The sequence below is a fragment of the Panthera tigris genome, chromosome A3 (assembly GCF_018350195.1).
Source record: "Panthera tigris isolate Pti1 chromosome A3, P.tigris_Pti1_mat1.1, whole genome shotgun sequence".
Lineage (NCBI taxonomy): Eukaryota > Metazoa > Chordata > Mammalia > Carnivora > Felidae > Panthera > Panthera tigris.
The window spans coordinates 112,841,987-112,864,837 of NC_056662.1; the positions used below are offsets into that span (position 1 = coordinate 112,841,987).

At 39.9% G+C, this 22,851-nt stretch overlaps 1 protein-coding gene across 2 annotated transcripts in view; it reads right to left on the reverse strand.

Annotated features, from left to right (window-relative positions):
• The window catches only part of TTC27 (tetratricopeptide repeat domain 27), a 186,323-nt gene that overhangs the window by 18,073 nt on the left and 145,399 nt on the right, over positions 1–22,851 (reverse strand). For both annotated transcript variants that reach the window (XM_042982193.1, XM_007082446.3), the window contains 3 exons: positions 22,399–22,497; positions 18,304–18,356; positions 12,000–12,165 (listed from right to left, as the gene is read on the reverse strand). In XM_042982193.1, the coding sequence (XP_042838127.1) occupies positions 12,000–12,165; positions 18,304–18,356; positions 22,399–22,497 (318 nt within the window). The remainder of the gene's footprint in view (positions 1–11,999; positions 12,166–18,303; positions 18,357–22,398; positions 22,498–22,851) is intronic.

Consider the following 22,851-nt stretch of genomic DNA (forward strand, 5'->3'; position numbering starts at 1 on the left):
AGAGCTTCCATGAGAAAGAATTAAAGGGTCATGTGGGAGAAAACTTTTTACCTTGTTTTCATTATATATATCGCCTTAGAAAGGGAAGAAGGAAAACCAAGGTGATGGTGAGACGCCAGGGGTAGTAGCATAAGTGGGGAAGAGAAGAGGGTGAGGAATGAGCCTGGAGCGGCTGTCACAGAGAAGGGAAGTGTGGAGATGAGATGGAGAAGCCACAGCTGGTAAGGTAAGAACTGTAAAATTCTGGAAGCCAAGCGAAGGACGCGTTTCGAGGAGGGAGTGAGATCTGTGGCAGTAAACACTGCTGACAGGCTGAAGAACCTGAGGCCTGACAAGTGTCCCCAGGAAGTGTTAGGACGCACGGACCTGACAACAGCAGGGCTCAGTAGCCTGGGGGAGATAAAGCCTAACCTGCATGGGCTCCAAAGAGGCTGGCAGCGGGGAAGTGGAGGCCATGTGGGAAGATGCTTCTCCCTAGCTAAGGAGCCAAAGAGAAACGGTGTGGGGAGTGGGGAGAAAGTGAGTGTGCTTGGAATGTGAATGTGTTGGACGACATTGTGAACGTACAAAAATTAGAGCAACAGATACATGCATTCAGTAGTATTTTCCCATTTGTAATGTAACACAACTTACAGAGGTGAGTAGAAGACAGGGCCAACAAGACTTTTTATCTGAAAACGAATCCTAACAGTCTACCTCTTCACTAGATACGTTTAGTCTGTGTTTACTTTCTTGGGATTCTGGATACCCATGTGGATCTAATGAGACTTTGGAAGCCTCTTTCCAAAATATGCGCATACCCACACACACGTCTTTTTCACAGTGCTGCAGGTCATATCACGATCTCCTGAAGCTTAACAATGGATCCTTCTTAGAAATCCTAGTTTGTGAGAGAGAGAGAGAGAGAGAGAGAGAGAGAGAGAGAGAGAGAGAGAAACCAAGACTCTTAACTAGAGAGAACAAACTACCACAGGGGACATGGGTGGGGGGATGCATGAAATAGGCAATGGGGTTCAAGGAGGGCACTTGGTATGATGAGCACTGGGTCATGTATGGAAGTGCTGAGTCACTATATTGTACGCCTGAAACTAACATAACACTGTGTATTAACTATACTAGACTTGGACAACTTAAAAATAAGAGAAATCCTATTTTTGCCCACCATGGCATGGGATTCCAGTCTTTTCTGTCAATATTGCATATGACGAAGAGCTATTTGAAAAGCTTTATTAGTTTCCTATAGGGAGTTCCCTCCCTATCCTTACGATCTCTTTTGCCACTTCCAGATGTTCAGGCAGCTGGCATCGTTTGCTAAAGGCAAGGCCTTCATATGATCAGTGTGGGCTCTCTGGCCTTCCCTTGCTGTGTGTCTGTGCACGGCACTTCTGCTATCACTACGGCTAACCAACGAAGTGTGTGTTGGGTGCACTCCCCTATCTTTCCCAAACTCAAAGGCACTGCTTTCTCTCTGAAAAGGAATGTTAACAGTCGGGGCAGGTCAGCTGTGGTAAATTTGCGTCCTCCCTGAATTCATGTCTAAATAGAACTTCACAATGGGACCTGATTTGGAAACAGGGTCTTTGCAGACATAATCAGTTATGATGAGGTTTTATCAGGGTTCGGGTTTAAAAAAAAAAAAAGAAGAGGTTATACCAGAGTAGGTGTGCCCTAAATCCAATGACCAGAGTTCTTTTTTTTTTTTTATTTAAAAAAAAAAATTTTTTTTAACGTTTATTTATTTTTGAGACAGAGAGAGACAGAGCATGAACGGGGGAGGGGCAGAGAGAGAGGGAGACACAGAATCGGAAGCAGGCTCCAGGCTCTGAGCCATGAGCCCAGAGCCCGACGCGGGGCTCGAACTCACAGACCGCGAGATCGTGACCTGAGCTGAAGTCGGACGCTTAACCGACTGCGCCACCCAGGCGCCCCTGACCAGAGTTCTTTTAAGAAGAGGAGAGGACACACAGAAAAGGTGGTGCAGAGGTAAGTGAAGACGGAGAGACGGGAGCGATGCCACCACAATCCCAGGAGGCGCCAGGAGCCCCCAGCAGCCAGAGGAAGCACAGAAGGACTGTCCCCCACGGCCTCGTGTGGAGCACGGCCTCGCCAACATCCTGATTTCACACTTCTAGCCTCCAGAACTGAATGGCGAGGATACATTTCTCTTGTTTGAAGACGCCAAGTTTGAGGTGATTTGTTACAGTGGCCGCAGGCTACAAATCCAGCAGTCTTAAGTAGAAAGACCCAGATGACTCTGAGATCATTGAGACAGTGTCTCCCCAGCACACCCACCCAGTTTCTACTAGTCATCTTCCAGTTTCAGTTCAGGAGGCACTACACGAATGGCCGCCCCTTCTAGGGACAGTGACCTCTAGCACCCCACTCAGATGGCGTTCTTTCCCCAGGTGTAGAAGCTTCAAGTACCAAATCTCTCGAACTTTTCCTTACTGGAGAATGGTGTTTGTGTCATGATCAAAAATAGTGTCTCCAACCCTATGCCTATAAAATATTTACCATACCTTCTTTTAGTGCCTTTATGGTTTTGACTTCTTTGATGATGATGCTGATGATGACGGCAGCTACACTTAATAACACCTGCGTGCGCCAAGCACCGTCTCAAACCCTTTACGTATATTAACTTACTTAATCCTCACAACAATCCCCCTCTCATGACAGTGGAACAGAAAGTGATTAACTCCCCCAAGGTCACACGGCCAGTGATTGGCGGAGGCAGGCTGCAGGCCCAGACGGTCTAACGCCAGAATCTATGCTCTCATCTACAACGTAATCCTGTTTCTCGAGGCATTTCAATCTAAATATTTTATCCATTTGAATTTATTTTGGTTTAAGCAGTGAAGCAGAGCTTTGGTTTGGGTCCCAAACGCTTGGCCAACCATTCCAATACATATTGAAAATTCTATTTTTATCCCACAGATTTTAAAAATGTCATCTTTATCATGGACTAAATTCTCATACTTACTTGAGTCTGTTTCTGAATTCTCTGTTCTGTCACATTTCATTCCTGTGGCAGATGTTAACTCTTCATATAATAAGGGTATTATTAGCTTTTTATCTTTCCTATTTGTTACAAATATTCTGTCACATACTTTTAAACTGTAGTCATAAAAATTCAAGTTTTCTTTTATTGCTTTAAAGTTCAGAAAATTTGGGAAGTATCCACTTCTATTCCTGATTTTCTTATGAGATGAAAAAATACTGTGCATACAGTTAGTCCATTTGGAATTCATTTGGTGTATCATAAAATAATCTATGTATATTGTTTAAGCCTGCATGCTTAGAGGGATTTCATTTTCATCAATATAAACAGCACTGTAGCTCCTCACATCCTACCCAAACCAATGCCACACCACAGATGCCCCGCAATGACCTCTTAAGCCCTCGCCCACATCTCTCATCCACTTAGGTGATATGGAACCTTCATCTCATTCTCTATCCTAGGCCTCTTTCTCACCTCCATCCCGGAACATGCCTAGGGGATGCAGCAAGCAGAGAATGAATTGGGGAGCCATCTCCAGTCCCTGAAGAAAGTTCCCGCTTCCTCACATGGAAGAACAGCGATTCCAATGTACATGCTGAAGAATCCCCACAAAGAGAAAAGCCTAACTATCCCTTTCTCCAACACTAGCCTTGGAGTCCTTGGCCAGGTCTCACCAAAACCTTGGCTGAGAGTACAAGGTGTTGGGCTTTTGAGTGCTGGAGGTCTTCAAAGCAGGAAGGAATGGGATTGCCTTCAGTCCAGGAGGGCTCCAGGCCAGGAATGAAGCCATTTTCCACCTCCCAGCTTGGCTACCTCCCTGCTCCACTTGGGAGCTCTTTAAAGAACTTGCTCTGTTTCCTGGCCTGATAACCCTGACCCTTGGCTTCCCCAAGCCTCAGTTATCACAGTGAGGTAGGCAGTTTAATATTTGGTGATTTTTTTTTCCCCCTTCCTCAGGAAAAAAAAAAAAAAAAGTCTTAAGAGTGTGGAAAAGGCATGCACAGGCTTCAGGTTAAATAGGCCAGACTTTAAGCTTCAAGTCTTGGCTTTCCTACCACTTGCTAGTTATGAAACACCAGCCTTATTAGCTTACCTTACAGAGCCTCAGATACCTCAGCAAGCAAGGGGAGATAAAACCTACTTTACAGATATAATTTGTATAAAATATATCCATTCCCTCCCCTCTTTTCTCTCAGGTAATACCTAGCCACCACTCGCTGCAGGATTTGTTTGGCTGGCCAGCTGCCCCACTGCACATCAACATCACCTCCCCCCTTCCCAAAGAAAACACCACACGGAAATCCACACAAAGAACATCAGTATACAAGAACACACAGTACATGATTCTCTGTATCTGACATTTAAGAAAAAGCAAAATTGAACCATGCTGCAGAAATCAGAAAGCAGTTGCCTGGCTTGGGGAGAAAGGGTGGTGGTACAATTGACTAGAAAGGGACATAAAAGGACATCTGTGGTGACGAAAATGTTCCACACCTGTTTTGGGTGGTGGTTATGTAAGAACATATAAACGATCCAAATACAGCAACTAACACCCAAGATCTGTAATTTTAATATATGTAAATTATACCCCAATTTAAAAAAACTTTGTTCTGTATAGTTCACATACTCACTAATATAATGTGGAAATGTGTTTTTAACATAAGACATCCCATAGACTTCAAGATATGACACAAAGGAGAAAAACAGGCATACCTAAATGTGATTCCTGTCTTTGGATCCTACTAGCTACATGACTGGTCAAGTTATGTAACTTCCCTGTGTTTCATATTCATCCACTGTAAAATGGGAAATATTTAGTATCCACCTCAAATATTGAGTGCCCTATAACAGATAACCCATGTTAAGTGCCAGAAACATAGCAAGCACTTAATATATGTTAATCCCTTCCTCTTCCATTTACAAATAGCAAGTGGGGAGTAATACTGCAATACTTAAATTCTTTTCCCAAAATGATTGGCCCAGTCATCAAAAAAGGAGGAGGAGGAGGAAGAGAAGGAGAAAGAGGAGGAGAAAAAAGAAAAAAGAAAAAACTAATAAATCAACATTAGAATTTACCCTGAGGAAAGAAGTATGGCTATACACAAGGCTTTATCTACAAGGGTACTGATGGCATTATTTACAATAATAAATACCTGGAAAACTGAACAGAGACTAATTATGCAGGAATATGAAATTTTGCTTTATGGTAACTAAAAATATATATTCAAAATACATGAATATAAATATGTACTCCGATAGAAACGCATTCCTAAGTTTTACTAGTTTATGCATTAGTCAAAATTAGGGCACAGAGAGAAAAAGGAGAAAAGATACAGATTCAACTCCTTCATTTATTACAAACAGTGAAAAATACAGAATAATTTGCAGCTAACTTACCCTGTGTCTGTATTAAAAGGAGTATACATTTACACATGAACACACATATGCAACAGAAACAATTTAAATGACAAGTCACATTTACAAAGAAATAGAAAAAAATAAATTAAAAAAGTTTTAAAGCAAACTAAAATAGAATAAGGTCAAGTAGAGTCAAACATAAGAATATCAGAGTTTTTTTGAAAGACACCTGTTACCAAACTTGCAGAGTCAAAATAAGTAAAATTTTTTTTGCCAAGATAAAAATATTCCAGACAATCTATCAATTGTCTTGGTCCACGCTGACTGGTTGTAATAAAGCATGATGACAGTCAGAAATATTCTATGAAGCTAAATATGACTGAGCCCATCACTAGCCAGCAAAACTTTCCTTCCATGATGATTACATCACTACAGAGTGATTCTACCCACACCTGCCAGACAATTAACATTGCCAGCAGCACTCCAAGGCACTTCTAAGGAAAGCTATTAACAGGTCCTGACACATTATCTCACTGTGGCTATTTCTCCATTATAAAGTGTTACAGATGATAATCTGACCTGAGCAAGTTGCTCCTTATATCTAGATGTTATGTTCTCAAGAATATGTCTCCAAATCCAAATGTAAAAATTAAGCTAACAGCCTTAAGATCTGACATCTTCAAAAATGTTATTCAAAGTGCTTTCTTTAGGGGTGGCTGGGTGGCTCAGTTTGTTAAGCATCTGACTCTTGATTTCGGCTCACGTCATGATCTCATGGTCACGGGAATCGAACCCTGCATCAGACTTTGCGCTGAGAGAGTAGAGCCTGCTTGGGAGTCTCTCTCTCCCTCAATCTCTCTGCCCCTCCCCCGCCCAAGTGTGCACAACACATGCTCTCTCTCTCTAAATTAAATAAACATTAAAAAAAATAAGAATAAAAACTCAAAGCGCTTTGTTTATGAGCAATATTTCTCACAATATGCACGGTTCTTGGTGCTCCTGTGTGTGGCAGTGGGGCTACAGGAGGGAAGTCTCAGGAAGCCCAAAGCTGCCATTAATTGTTTCTAAAAACACTGAACTTTTATAGAAACTAATTTCAAACTCACTGAAATATTCATATACAGATGAAATACTACTGTACAATAGGAGTTGTGTTTCATATTCTGAATTTGAGGAACAAAGGAAGAATTAGAGGAAAAGAGATAAAATATCAGCTGGCCTCAAATTATTTTAAACTTACTTTAATTCCAGTGTGATTAACATACAGTGTTACACAGTTTCAGGTGTACAATACAATGATTCAACAGCCTCATATGTTACAGTGCTCATCACGGATAAGTGTGTTCTTAATCCCCTTCCTCTATTTCACCCATCCTCCCACCCACCTCACCTCTCCTAACCATTGGTTCGTTCTCTATAGGTAAGAGTGGTTTTTTATTTGTCTCTCTTTTTTCCCTTTGTTCAGTTGTTTTGTGAACAATGAGTGAAATCATACGGTATTTGTCTTTCTGTGACTGGCTTGTTTCACTTAGCATAATACATTCTAGCTCCATCCATGTTGCTGCAAATGGCAAGATTTCATTCTTTTTATGGCTGAGTAGTATTCCATTCTATATATATACACCACATCTTCTTTACCCATTCATCTATTGATGGGCACTTGGGTTGCTTCCATAATTTAGCTGTTGTAAATAACGTTGCAATAAACATTGCTGCATGTATCCATTCAAATCAGCATTTTCGTATTCCTAGGGTAAATACCTGGTAGTGTGATAACTGGATCGTAGGCTAGTTCTTTTTTAAACTTTTTTTTAATGTTTATTTTTGAGAGAGAGAGACAGAGTGCGAGCAGGGGAGGGTCAAAGAAAGGGGGAGACACAGAATCTGCCACAGGCTCCAAGCTCTGAGCTGTCAGCACACAGCCCAGCGCAGGGCTCAAACCCACGAACCGCGAGATCGTGCCCTGAGCTGAAGTCAGACGCTTAACCGACTGAGCCACCCAGGCGCCCCTCTTTTTTTAAACTTTTTTGAAGAACCTCCATACTGTTTTCCACAGTGGCTGCACCAGTTTGCATTCCCACCAACAGTGCACAAGGGGTCCTTTTTCTCCATATCCTTGCCTTGTTGTTTAGCTGGCCATAAATTTAAACTAAATGCTAATAATTTTCTCCAGAAAGCCAAAATATTTTCACTTAAATTCAGGATTAGAATATTTTAAATGAAAATCAGAACATGATTTTTCCATGGGTACAAATTCCTAATAATTAGATTTGCTGGAAGGAGTGAAAAGCTGCACGATCACCAAAATATGTTTGAAAAATCTAAGATAAAAGTTCAATCAAAGCATCTCACGGGTGCCCGGGTGGCTCCATCAGTTAAGTGGCTGACTTTGGCTCAGGTCATGATCTCATGGTTCGTGAGTTCGAGCCCTGCGTCAGGCTCTGTGCTGACAGCTCAGAGCCTGGAACCTGCTGCAGATTCTGTGTTTCCCTCTCTCTCTGCCCCTCCCCTGCTCACACTCTGTCTTGATCTGTCTCTCCAAAATAAATAAAAATTAAAAAAAAAAATTTTTAAAGCATCTCAATTTGTGTCAGGAAAAGTTTCAGGTTTTTTTTTTTTTAAAGACTTTTTTTTCCTTTTCTGAAAAATGCTCAAAATGTATCTCTACGCATTCAGAATTGAGGCTAGTTAAATCGAAGGGGGAAAAAAGTAATCCTTTGTTATACATTAAGCTTTGTTTCTTCTTTAATTCTTCAGTAAAAACTTAAGAATACATTTTTACTTCAAAATGAATGGTATTGACTGAGAATTGCCCAGAATTCCCCAGAATAAAAAACTATTATGTGAGTCTCTTTATACTTTCTTACAGGAGGTTCCCGAAAGATTTATGAGCGTGTCTTCTTACAATTCCAATGAACTGGATTCAGTATACAACAAGCCAAATCAACAACTGAAAGTTTTATCTTCAGAATCGACTAACTAAACTCAGATTATTTTTGCCAGTTTTCTCCTTGGTATTTGCTACTGTGACTACCAGTATATTATTCTAAATGTCACCTCTCTCCCCACACTGTTACCCATACTCAAATACAGCAGTATTACTCTAGACATGTGCAAGAATTTTTTCCCTCCCAAGAGAGAAGAGAGAAGGCCACTCCTAGGCTAGGAGTCGTAGAGGAACCGTAGGGACAGAAGAAAAACGTAAGTAAGATTCTCCAGCATGTTTCCGGCTAATTTAATTGCAGGAGACTGGAATGATCAAGGCTGAACCTACTTTACTCTACATCATCATCTTCAGTAAAGCAACTGTTTCATTTTTGTCTTGCCTTTCTTTCGGAATACAGGCCTGCCAGGGACGGGAGAGCTAGACAATCTGGCATACTGATACACCTAAGTCAACGAAAATCAGCAATATCCTGATGACTCGATAACTCTTTATCAGGTGGAAGTAACAGCTTTTGAGAACAATTTTTGAACAGTTATTTTGTTTGATTATCATTAGTTCCCTTAAAACAAGGGGGAAGACACATACGTATGTTGCAGAGTCCAACACACAAAACTACCCCATAAGGCTGTGGTGAGAACTGAGTTAATCCATGTCAAGTGCTTCGAAGGGTGTCTGACAATAAGCCCCCAATAAAGGTTAGTTATTATTCCTCTACCATGTCCCACTTTGACCTGCTTTATGTACCTTGGGAAGCACAGGAAAATAAGTGAGAGATAAAAGAGAAAAGTACCCCTCACTTCGATGCTTACGTACCATAACCCACCCAAGTCCATCTCTCACAGAAGGAGACAGGCCTAGACCTAGCCAGTTGGGCTCCTTACATAAAACCAACTCCAAGGGTGCCGAGCATAGAAGAGTGATCAGGATTTTCTCGGGAAAATCCAAAAAGCCAGTCTGGTAAGTCAATTACTACAATCCTTAGCAGATATGAAGGATTGCCATGAGTTAAAATATGGATTTGGAAGGGAAATCCCACTTGCATCCAAAAGAAAAGCAGATCAGTTAGAAGTTGGAGGCACGTGATGGAAGATTAATGGCATCGGACTGGCCAAGGAGCCAATTCTAAGACAATTCAGGGAGACGTGACATCTCCAGCAGCAACAGCAGCAGGACAGGAGAGCAGGTTGACAACCGGAGAAGCAACCCTTCTAGTCCAGGCAGGAGCGGGGCTTCATGCTCCTTTCCAACCCATGGTGGTTTATCCCGCCGAGCCCACGGGACTGCTCTACAGGCCCTTCCTGCTCTGACAGTTTGTAATTCTAAAGAATGCTGGAATTGAGCCAGCGGTGGTGTCTAAATGAGGAGTGTTGGATTTGAATGTTTGATGCACATTTTTTAAATGTGAAAGAAAAAACACACAGAATTTATTTCAAGTATAAATTGGAATGAAATACCAATGTAAATTATTTACCTTCTCCCTGAGACTTTAGGAACAGCTTACACAATGCTTTCTAGTGAAGAAATATCTTTGAAAAAATTACAGTTGAAGTAAACCAGAGATAAGTACTTTGGAATCTCTGCCCCATCCCAGTGGTTTGGTGACATATCAAGATCTGTTCACAGCCTCATCGGTGCCCTTTATCAACAGGCTAAGTGTAGAAGAAAAAGAGCTGCCTCAACAGAGGATGTCAGCTCTGTCAACAGGACACATATTAGGCTGCCAGGAAACCATGCAAACAGATTTGCTAGGGCTCCATTCCTCTCCAGGATGGAACATTCTGCCATGCCTCCATTCACATTTCAGTTGATCCATAAAATTCAAGTCCCTTCTTTCTATAATGGAAGGTCAGTGTACAATATTTAGCAAGGACAAAAAAAAGTGTAAGAAGAAGAAAACTAATTCAAAGGGGTTGACATACATCCTGGAAGTAGGTATGCTTCTACTCAAAGCCAAAAGACCTTTCAAGTGAACGGCCTAAAACCTGAGCCTTAAAGGAACTTGGCTGAGCTTGCGAGACCATGCATACATCAAGGGCTGGGGCTATAAGACAGGGCCCGTATAAGGTAAATTTCAGAACAGCTGGAGTACAGACAATAGGTCATAAAAATAGAGAGGTATTATCACACATTAGAAGTTACTTCTGGTTTTTTCATAATTCCAGCTTCAACATTTTAAATAGCATGTACCGATTCATGCAAAGTGTTGTATTTTCAAGCCCCCTGACTTTGTAACCCACAGGCTCCTGCACAGCCCTGTCTTTATACAGTCTTGACCTACAATTAAACCACAAGATCTTGTATATGTCATCCTGCTGGGTGACAAACTCAGTGGCTTCAAGTTTCCCATGTTTTCTGAAAGGATGTAGTGTTTTTTGTACAGTGTTAGAGTCAACCATTCTGACTACATCTCACCAAGAGGACAATTTCACTAAACACTGCAAAGAAAATGTTAGGCTTCATTTCTATATTGTTCAAAACATCTGAAAGTGGGCAGTAAATGCTTGTCCAATGAGGGAACAAATGAGAATGGGACTTGCTCCAGCTATTACACTGAGATAACCAAAGCAGTAAATCACACAAACATCATTCTATTTCATTTCTGCAAGCCCACTGTATATACATAAACCACATAACAGATTTCCTTAACTGAGTCACGGTAACATTCAGTCTGTGACTGCACAAACATATTTGACACTGGAATGCCAGAATACGTAATGAAGAATATTCAACTAAAGAAAAAACACTCGTTTTATACATTACATGTGTTCAACACAATTTTCCTGTGTATAGCCAAGGAAACAGTTTATATCATTCAGATGATTCTGGTCACCAATCCTGACGTGTGTGCGTACGTGCGCGCATGTACGCACATGTGCACACATGCGTGTAGGTCGGGGAGTTCCCCACACTACAAACTCAATTCTGACACGATCTACCTGGAGAGAACAGCAGATCCCACAGATTGAGGTCTGAGTCCTGTACAAGCGCTGAGCCCTCCTGCCCCCCACCTCCAATGCCAGTTCCAAGTCTCGGTCATCACCTGTGCTTTGTAAGTGGTTTCAACAACGCCCTCCTTGGGTTGGGCTAGTTTGTTAGAGCAGTACAAAGAACTCCAAGAAACATTTTACTTACTAGATTACTGGTTTATTTTGAAAAGATGTAACTCAGAAACAGCCAGATGGAAGAGGAGCGTAGGGCAAAATATGTGGGAAAAGGCATGGTGCTTCCATGCTCTCTCAGGGTGTACCATTCTCCCTGTACCTCCATGTGTTCACCAAGCCAGAAGCTCTTCCAACCATACACTTCTGGGTTTTTACAGGAACTTAATCACAAAGACAAATTGATTAAATCACTGGCCATTGGTGATTGAGTTCAATCTCCAAACCCTCTCCCCTCCTAGGAGGTCATGGAGAAAGGGGGAATGGAGGTTATGGGACTAAAAGTCCCAACCCTCTAATCACATGACTGACTCCCTGGCAACCAACCCCATCCTTAAGGTGCTTTCCAAAAGTCACCTCATTAACTAAACAAAAGACACCTTTATGGCTGTCATCACTTAGGAAATTCCAAAGGTTTTTGGAGCTCTGTGCCAGAAACCAGAACCAAAACCAAATACATATTTAGTCAACATCACAATCATATAATCAAGCATTAACATCAATCACAAGTTGAAAAGTCAAAATATGAATGTCTTACCTGAACATCTTTGTATTTGTCTCGTAAGTCCAAGAGCCGGTGATAAGCTTTAATGGCTTCTGAAAATTCCCCAACATCAGTGCTAGTGAGAATGTAGTTTTCCCAGATTTGCCAATGTTCATAGTTGCACTTGAGGGCTTCTTGTAAAGTCCTAAAAGCTTTTACTCTATTAAAGACCAGATTTTAAAGAGAATAATAATGAATAATCATACCTAAATAAACTATGTAACTTAATGCATAAAATGTTAATGTGGACTTTCTGTCAGTCCTTAGTCATTCATGTTAGTACAGAATTTGAGACCCAAACAACCTCAAACCACCTCAAATTGGCCTACAAATTTTCTTTAATTTAAAAGGAGCAAGAAATTGCAAAACAAAACAGGTAGAAGCGCAACAAGGAAAGGGAGATGTAAATAAAAAGCAACTGGAAATTTTGGAATTGAAAGAGACATTAAAACAAATTTAAAAAACCCTCAACAGCTGACAAAAAACTAGAATGTACACAAAGAGAGAACTGATGAACTAACTGGAAGACAACAGTGAGAAATCTACATGGAATTCAGATTAAAAAATAAAAGAGTAATAAAGAGAAGAAAGAATGAGACATAAGGTTCAGATATACATTTGATAGACATAGCAGAGTAAACAGATAGATGCAGAAAATGTCAGGACACAATATTCGAAAAGATAATAGTTGAGAATTTTCCAGAACTGAACAAAGACCTAAATTCTATGATCAAAAGTATATTTTTGTACCGAATATTATAAATAAAGATAAACCAACACCTAGGTATACTGTACAAAATTTCAAAACATAAAGATAACTCCAGGGGCGCCTGGGTGGCTCAGTCAATTGAGCATTGGACTCTTGATTTCAGCTCGGGTCATGATCCCAGGGTCATGAGATGGACCCTCACATCAGGCTCCACACTGAGCGTGGAGCCTGCTTAAGATTCTCTCTCTCTCCCTCTGTCCCTCTCCCCTGCTTGCATGCTCTCTCTCTCTCTAAAATAAAAAAAAAATAAAAAATTAAGTAAAAATTTAAAAAGATAATCCTAAAACCTAAAAAAGCATGACAATGAGAGAATAGCAGATATTTCATTAGCAACAAAAGATGTAGAAGACAACAGAATAAAGCACTGCATGAAAATAATTGTCATGCCCCAAATTTTACAACCAGCTAAACTTACCACTCAAAAATAAGTGCAAAATCAAACACTTACAGATGTACAAAGACTAAGAAAGTTTACACCTTCTGCCCCTATCTTATAGAACCACTAAAGGACCTTCTCTTACAAAAATAAAAGGGAATTCAGCCAGAAAGAAAGGGATACAATAAATGATCAATGGTGAGAAAAGAAAGTGATGAAATATGTCATCACATTTAACTATTATTGAGAACAAAAATTACTAGTTGTTTGTGTAAAAAAAAGTGAAACTGAAAGTATACAGACTATATTTTCTGAAATTAAATAAGAAATCAATACTAAATTGAAATATATGGAAACTTAACGATGCACGTCTAATAAAAAAGGAAACCACAGCAAGGGGAAAAAGAAACTCATATCAGAAAGTACAAAATATTTACGGGTGCCTGGATGCCTCAGTCGGTTAAGTGTCTGACTTTGGGTCAGGTCATGATCTCGAGGTTTGTGAGTTCGCCCCACCATTGGCGTCTCTTCTGTCAAAAATAAATCATCAAGGAGCTCCTGGGTGGCTCAGTCAGTTAAGCATCTGACTTTGGCTCAGGTCATGATCTCACAGTTTGTGAGTTCAAGCCCCTCATCTGGCTTTGTGCTGACAACTCGGAGCCTGGAGCCTGGAGCCTGCTTTGGATTCTGGGTCTCCTCTCTCTCTCTGCCCCTCCCTCACACGTGCTGTCTCTCTCTGCCTCTCTCTCTCAAAAATAATTTTTTAAAAATTCATCAAGAAAGTACAAAATACTTTGAACATAATGAAAATTACTATTTATCACCATCTGCAGGATATAGCTGAAGCAGTATGTAGCAGGAAATTTATGATCTTAAATGCATTTATTACAAAAAATGACATAATTAATGAAAACATTCAACTTAATATGGTAGAAAATACCAAATAAACTTAAGAAAGAAGAAAATAATAAGAAAGTAAATATAAAGAAAAACTAGGGGCACCTGGCTGGCTCAGTTGGTGGAGCATGTGAGTCTTGATTTCGATGTTGTGAGTTTGAGCCCCACATTGGGTGTAGAGATTACTTAAAAATAAAATCTTTAAAAAAAACAAAAAAACAAAAAACAAAAGTAGAAATGATTAACAAAACCAAAAGCTGGTTCTTTGAAAAAAATAAAATAAAACAGACAAATGTCTAACTAAATTCCATTTAGAATAAAAGAAAATGGCACAAATAAGATTAATAATTTTTTGAAAAAAATCATAAAGAGAATGCTATGAACAAATAAAGATGAGCTAAAGAAATAGCCAAATAAATCAATTAAAGTTAAAAAAAAAAGGCTAGGCAGTTTTACAGAAACGGTATAGCAAACCATAAAGTAATCCTTGTCTTATATAAGCCACTTCAGAAAAGAGAAAAAGACTATTAAAAACTTGATACTGACAAGGAAATCAACAGAACTTCATTTCACCTATTCGAAATGTTAAACATCTCATCCAACAAAAAGATTCTCAGGCTTTACTCAGCTGGCTGGATAAGACTCTGGTTCCTTTATGGATCATAAATGTTTTACTGGACAGTTACAGTAACCTCCTTCAAATGTATGCTACCAATCTCCTTTTCCAAAGCCATTTTGAGTTTGTTCATTTAAGACTACAAGGTCCACCTCCCTTTCCTTGCTGAGCCCCAGTGTTTCAACAAGGCATCTCCTCCTTGATGACTTCAAGGCAAATTCTGGAAGGGATAATGGAGGTTCTTCTGGTCATCCCAGGCCACTGCCCTGAGAATCACTCCCTGAAGCATTTGAAAAGAAGAATGGCCATGTCATAACAATTTACCTAGAGGTGTTATGGAACAGACTGACTGGCTTATCTCTTGGCCCACTAACCTTCATAGTTAAAAATGAAGGTACCCTTGCTGTAACACTTCTTCAAATTCAGCCTTAAACTGTTTGGGGAGGATGTGTGTATGTGTGTATGTGTGCATGTGTCTTTTTTCCTTTCTCTGTTGTACTCCCAGAGCCCACCTCCCATGTGGCAGCAACTGCCTTCAACAGTGGCGGACCATGCCTGGGGTTCTCCCATCCGTGTGGGGCTGGGTGAGGTCATCTTGCCGGAAAAGAACTCAACAGGTAGCAACCTAGGCAGGAGGATTATCCCTTCTCCTGCATGTCTTCTGGTCCTCTAACCTCAATTTCCAGGTCTCAACGTTTTTGCTATGAATTCTTTTCTAGTTAAGTATGGCCTCTTCACAAAGATCTTCAGTTCAGGATTCACTTATTAAGCCCAGAGTGGTTGTGACACTGCACTGTAAAAGTTATACAGGGGCGCCTGGGTGGCTCAGTCAGTTAAGCGTCCGACTTCAGCTCAGGTCATGATCTCATGGTCTGTGAGTTCGAGCCCCACGTCGGGCTCTGTGCTGGCAGCTCATAGCCTGGATCCTGCTTTGGATTCTATGTCTTTCTCTCTCCCTCTCTCTCCCTCCCTCCCTCCCTCTCCCCCTCCCCCACTCACGCTCTCTCTCAAAGAAAAAAAAAAAAGAATAAACATAAAAAAAAATTTTTTTCAAGTTATACAGAAAGATGGAAGATTTTCCCAAAGGACATGACATCTAGGGAACCAGATGAAACAGCAAAAAGAGCACATTAGTGAAGAACCCCAAGAGAGGAAAGGGGCAGATGACATGGTTTGAAGGGTTCCTTTTAGGCATGGATAGAATTCTTTTGAGAGGAGCGGTCATAATTTACCCCTGAAGTAACAATCTCACGAGTCAAAAATGAGCCACGTCTGGAACAGCAGCAAAGAAAGGAAAGAGCAAAAAGGCAACAATAAAGCAGTGATTCACCTCTGACCTTACAACCCCACTTTTACACAAAAACCTATTTACGGAGCTGCAGGAAGACAAGAACGTGTCAAAAAGAAGTCAAACAATGTGAGGAACCCCTACGAGAAAAAGAGGAATGCTCAGGGCTAGTGGGCTGAAGAGAAGGTACATACAAGAGCCTCACTACATACAAAATTATCAGGGTTACCAGAAAAAACCACTGAGATCACTCTACAACTATGACAGGGATTTCCCCTGCCCTTGCTTTAAACCAAAAGGGTCCCCAGGGAATTTTAACACAATCAGTTGCAATCAAGAACATAGTATTATTTTCCGAAGACAGCAGTAGAAAAAACAGTACTTTATTTATGTAGTTTGTCATCCAAGGGCAGCAGAAGCATTTCATGATCTCTATGTAATGTGGATTTAATGATATCTTCAGAAGTATCTTGTGAATCCACAAAGAAAAATTAAATTAAGCTTGAAAATAAGGCCAAATGAAAATGGAAATAGATCCATCCTTTCCTTCACTTACTAGTAAACTCTGGCAACAGAAACCCTGTCTCTTCCCTTTCCTTGGCTTTCTGTGGCCAGTCAATAAGGCCATTTGGTTGTCCCCTTTATAAACTGGCATCGGCCCCTTCTTTTTCCAGGCTAGTTATCTCCTGCCTGGACTGTTACAACAGCTGTCTCCTGATTGGGTTCCCAGCCCCCAGTTTCCTCTCTAGTCTGTCTCACACTGCCACCAGATAAATCTTCCCCAAAAGCTTCTTTCTTCATGAACTTCCCTCCCCCCCCCCACCCCACCCACCCCCAAAATCCTGGCTTCCTACTGCCAACAGGATAGTCTCAACTTGTTAGTCAAATCATCAGAACACACTGCCATTTGACTCCAACCTTCCCTCTCCCTAGAGACCTCACTATAATCTATAGTTGGTATAGTTTACTTGTTCTGCATATGATCACATTTCTCTTGCCTGAGAGGCTTTCCTCTGTCCATCTACCCATTCTTCACATTTTAGCTTGAGTCCAACATTCTCTCAGAAGTGTTCCTGAACCAGGACCATAATCCTTTTCTCTTCTGAGACCTACAGAGAGTGCCTGGCATAGAATGAGTGTTCTAGGGGCGACTGGGGGGCTGTCAGCTAAGAGATGGATTCTAGACTTCAGCTCGGATCAGGATCTCACAGTTCATGAGTTCGAGCCCCACATCGGTGCAGCCTGCTTGGTATTCTGTCTCCCTCTCTCTCTGCCACTCCCCCACTTTCTCTCTATATCTCTACCAAAATAAATAAAAATAAACTTAAAAAAGAATGAGTGTTCCACGAATGTCACTATTATTAGAGCTCTTTGGTTTTTTTTTTAATTTTTTTAATGTTTATTTATTACTGAGAGAGAGAGAGAGAGAGAGAGAGAGAGAGCGAGCATGAGTGGGGGAGGGGCAAAGAGAGAGGGAGACACAGAATCTGAAGCAGGCTCCAGGCTTCAAACTGACAGCACAGAGCCCGACGTGGGGCTTGAACTCACAAACAACAAGATCGTGATCTGAGCCGAAGTCAGACGTTTAACCAACTGAGCCACCCAGGTGCCCTATTATAGCTCTTTTTGTATTTCCCATTTGATATTTACAATATACTACTTCTTTAAAAAATTTTTTAATGTTTATTTATTTTTGAGAGCGACAAAGAGCATGAGCAAAGAAGGGGGAGGGGCAGAGAAAGAGGGAGACACAGATTCCGAAGCAGGCTCCAGGCTCTGAGCTGTCAGCACACAGCCCAACGCAGGGCTCAAACTCACATACGTGAGATCATGACCTGAGCAGAAGTCAGACACTTAACCAACTAAGCCACCCAGGTGCCCCTACCACATACTAGTTCTAATGCTAATCAATTTTTAAAATAATACAGTGATATTTTATTTTTTCAATCTATAATTCCTGAAGACATTGGTTCATACTTATATTTCTCAGTAATATCTAGTACACATCAAGCAATTGATACGAATCTATCAATGAAGTTGACTAACTAAAGGCATGCTTACTTTTATCATGCAATGAAATTTACGATGTAAAACTTCAGTATCAAATAAAGATTCCAAATAATATTTCTTTTTTTATTACATGGTAAGTGTTTTCACGAAATAAGCTACGTTTAGAATTCAAATGGCTATATTAAGTCATTCTAATTCAAAGACATGGATGGGCAAGAGGAAAAGAAGGAAGGCACAACGTTCAGTGTTCAGTGGAAGAAAATCTCATTTGTTAAAAAAAAATTTTTTTTGAACTCACTCATTTTGGAAACTGAGTTCTTCATATTTGTCTCATGTACTTACTTTTGTTTCAATCGGATATAGGAAGTTGACAAATTGTTCCAAGCTTCAGCATTCTGAAATGATTGGGAATCCAGTTATACACCACTCTCATTTCGGTAAAATAACTGCTACCACCCAAAGTAGAACATATTTTCCGAGTCCAAGATGTGCTCTTTACAATCAGACTTGTCAATAAGGAATGTTCGAGTTGTAGGAGAAAATTCAATGAATTAAACTTCACTTGTATAATTTCAAACAAAAATGGTCAGCAAATCGACACAACTCTTACAGCACTAATTTGGAACTTAGCTAAGATTTTATTTACAAATTTAGATTTCCAAAATAACTGGACAATTTGCAACATAATTTACATAATATTTAGATTGATTACAAATCCAAGGCTATGCAGAATATTGTTTTTCATACCTTTTAAAATATTTATTGATTTTTTAGAGAGAGAGCATGAGTGGGGGAGGTAGAGACAGAGGGGGGGATAGAGGATCCGAAGTGGGCTCCGTGCTGGTAGCTTACAGCCCCAATGTGGGGCTTGAACTCATGAACCATGAGATCACGACCTAAGCCAAAGTTGGATGCTCAACTGACTGAGCCACCCAGGCGCCCCTGCTTTTCGTATATTGAAAGGCTTTGCTATTTTACCATCATCCTTCATCAGATAGGAGAATAAAGGAGTATGTGTTCTCCAGTGTTATTCCTACATATTTCATCAATCAAACATATTTCTTTCCCTATTCCTCTGTGCAATGACAAAAATAAATTAAAGCCATTGCACGAATGTTGATTCTAACAAGAACGATATGAATTATGCTTGTTCCTCTTTGTTGAGCTTTTTACAAAATATACAGTGTATAGTTTTCAGGTTCCAAATGTATGATTTAAAAATCAAGTGGCAATGGACCTCTGCTTGCAGACATAGCACAGTTGGTACCAGGCTAGCCTTGTTACAATAAAAAGCTACAAACTGGACAAAATTTAGGAAACAACTGTTTCTGAGAAGTTGGACAACAAGCAGCAAGGAACTGTGACCCTTAAGAGAAGGTAAACTGAGATGTCTCAACAATCAACCTACACCTCCATCTAGAGGCACTTTCAGGACTGCAGCACAGGGAGGAAAAAAATCAAACAAAGCAAGTCTTACTGAGATTAAGAAAAAGAGATCAAAGGCTCCTGGGTGGCTCAGTTGGTTAAGCAACCAACTCAGCTGGTTAAGCATCTTGATTTCAGCTCAGGTCAAGATCTGAAGGTTGTGAGATGGAGCCCCATGTTGGGCTCCACACTAAGCAAGGAACCTGCTTGAGTCTCTCTCTCTCTCTGTCTTTCTCTCTGTCTCTCTCTCTCTGCTTCCCTGATCATGCACACATGTATGTTCGCTCTCTCTCTCTCAAGAAAAAAAAGATTAGAGTTCAGGGCTCAAATGTCGGCTAGAATTTGCAGGGCAAAAAGAAAACAAAAAAACAAACAAACAAAAAAAAAAAAAAAACAGGGAAATGAGATCCGTGCAGAGAATAAGCTTCAGAAATCTCAATAAGTATCTCTGTGGGTCCTTGGCTGAATGTTAAGCTATACGTGCTCAGGGCAAAACTTCTTGAGGCCAAGCAGAGAACAACTGCCAGAGAGCTGTGAGCTGAACAGACATTCTGGAGGCCACACAATGCTAGGAGCTGTTCAAGTTCCAACCAACCAGAGTGGAGAACTGTTATTGATCACACATGGGATTAAGGTCAGCCACCAAAAGCTTACACCTCAGAGAAGCGTGATTACAACCCCAGAATAAGGACAATGCAACACCCACCCTAACAAAGCTTAAAATGAAGATGATCCACAAGTAAATTAGACAAATGCCAAAATAAAGTTCTACTTTCCTTGAGGGAAAACAACAAAACCCAGGAACTCAACAACACAGCATCCATGGTGTGTAGGATACAATTAAAACTCTTGACAGACGTGCAAACGAGCAAGAAAATTCATCCACAGCTGAAGGAAAAATTAGTAGAAACAGAGAAATGAAAGAGATGTAGGAATAACCAAAGACTTCAAAATAGTTGTTCTTAATACGAAGATTTGAAGAAGACATGAACACAGTAAGGGAACAACTTGGGAGTCTCAGAAACATGAAAACTGTAAAAAGGACTAAAGAAAACACATTATCTGAAATGATGCACAGCCTTCTTAAATTGAGAAATAACTGCTATATAACACTGTCTCATTTTTAGGTGTGTAATTGATGATTTCATACATTTATATACTGTAAAACGATCACTGTAATAAGTTTAGTCAACATCCACCAACCACATAAGGTGTGATGAGTTTAATAAACAGATTTAACAGCAGATTGGACATAAATGTCAGAGCTAAAAGAATAAAACTCTTAGAAGAAAAGATAGGGGTAAATCTTCATGACCTTAAATCTGGCAATGGATTCTTACATATGACCCCAAACACATGAGCAATAAGAGAAAAAAACAGATAAGTTGGGGCTCATCTAAACTAAAAACTGTTGTATATCAAAAGACACCATCAAGAAAGTGAAAAACAGGTACAGAATGGGAGAAAATATTTGCAAATCATATATCTGATATGGGTCTTGTATCTAGGATGTATAAAGAACACCTACAACTCAACAATAAAAAGACAACTAACCCAATTTAAAACTGGGCAAAGGATGTCAACAAACAAATATTTTTCCAAAGATGAATGGACACAAATGGCCAATAAGCATATGGAAAGATGCTCAACATCACTAGCCATCAGGGAAATGGAAAATGAAGCCACAACAAGATCCCACCTCCAAGGATGACTAGAATCAACAAGACAGATAATAACAAGAGCTACCAAAGTGTGGAGAAACGGGAACCCCCATACATTGTTGGTGGGGAGGTAAAATGGTGATTTAGAAAACAGTCTGACAGTTTCTCAAAATTTTGAACACAAAGCTAACATACCCAGTAACTCTACTAGTAGGCACATACCTAAGAGAAATAGAATCATATATCTGTGATTCTATTTATTTACACAAAAATCTATTTATTTACACAAAATAAATCTATAAATCTATTTATTTTCACAAAAACTGTAAATGACTATGAAAATAGCCAAAAAATGGAAACAATTCAAACGTCCAACAATGTAAGAGTACGTGACATGATACGCCCATATAACGGACTATTAGTTGGCCGTAAAACGGAAAGAAGTACTGATGTGTGCAACAACGTGGGTGAACTGGGAAAACACTGATCAAAGTGAAAGAGGCCACAAGAGACCGCATAGCATAGGATTCCATGTATAGGAAGTGTCCGGAACAGGCAAAGCCACATTAGTGGTTGCCTGGGGCATGGCGTGGAGGGTAATGAGTGGAAGGCGTTTGGAAGAAATGAGGAATGACTACTAATGAGTACAGGGGGGTTCTTTTTATGATAATAAAAATGTTCTAAAATTGATTGTGGTGACAGTCACACAATGCTGAATATACCAAGAAATCACTGAATTTTACCTTTGAATGGAGGAACTACATGATATGTGAATTATTTATCATCTCAGTGAAACTATTAACTATTAAAGGACTGTAAACTAAAAGAACTTTCTAATAATGCAATGAACATAGGCAGCACATGTTACTGAATGATAGAATAGATGCGACATTTTGCTATATACTTAAGTATAATTTTAACTAAAAAACTGTTGTATCAAACTTATTTTCCATGAATAAGTTAGTTATTATAAGAAAAAACTTATTTCTAGATTTATAAATAATTTACCTTAATGTGTGACTTTCTGTCAAAGGTATATTTTCTTCCAATTGGTTTTCTTTTTATTTTAACATAAAATAATAGAAAATTTGAATTTTTTTCCATCTTTTATCTTTTTTTTTTATTGTGATAAGAACCCTTAACATGAGATCTACCCTCTCTCCAAAATTGTAAGTACACAACACAGTACGGTTAACCACAGGCACAATGTTGAACAGCAGATCTCTAGAATCTATTCATTCTGTATAACTGAAACTGTGTACCCACAGGAATTACTGAACTACAGTACAATTCAAGTAACTCAGAGAATATCCCAGAGCTGTGAGAAGAGGAGGAGACCCAACAAACTCACATCGGGTTCTAGAGTCACACAGCGCTGAAATGCCTTCGCCGAACCTGCATAGTCTTCCAAGGCCAAACAGGCACAGCCAAGAGAAAACCACACCCCGAGCTGCAAAGACAAAAAAGCCAAAGTCATGCAAGCACATACAGACATCTATAGGATATTTACCTTACATTTTACATTAGTTTCAATGTATGAAATTTAGTAACAGAGGTGAATTTCTTCATAGAGTTTTCAAAGCTAACACAACACCAAAAGCATGTGCAATATCACTGCATGTCTTTTGCTGAGAAACACCATTCTTTGTGTTAACCAAACGCCATAAATGCAATCAAGAGCTCTGTCTATAAACCCTGATAGTACCAATTTGGGATTAATCTAACATTTTTAGTGAGTATCAACTATGTCAAAAGTTTACAAAGTATTGGGGCCCCTGGGTGGTTCGGTTGGTTAAGCGTCCGA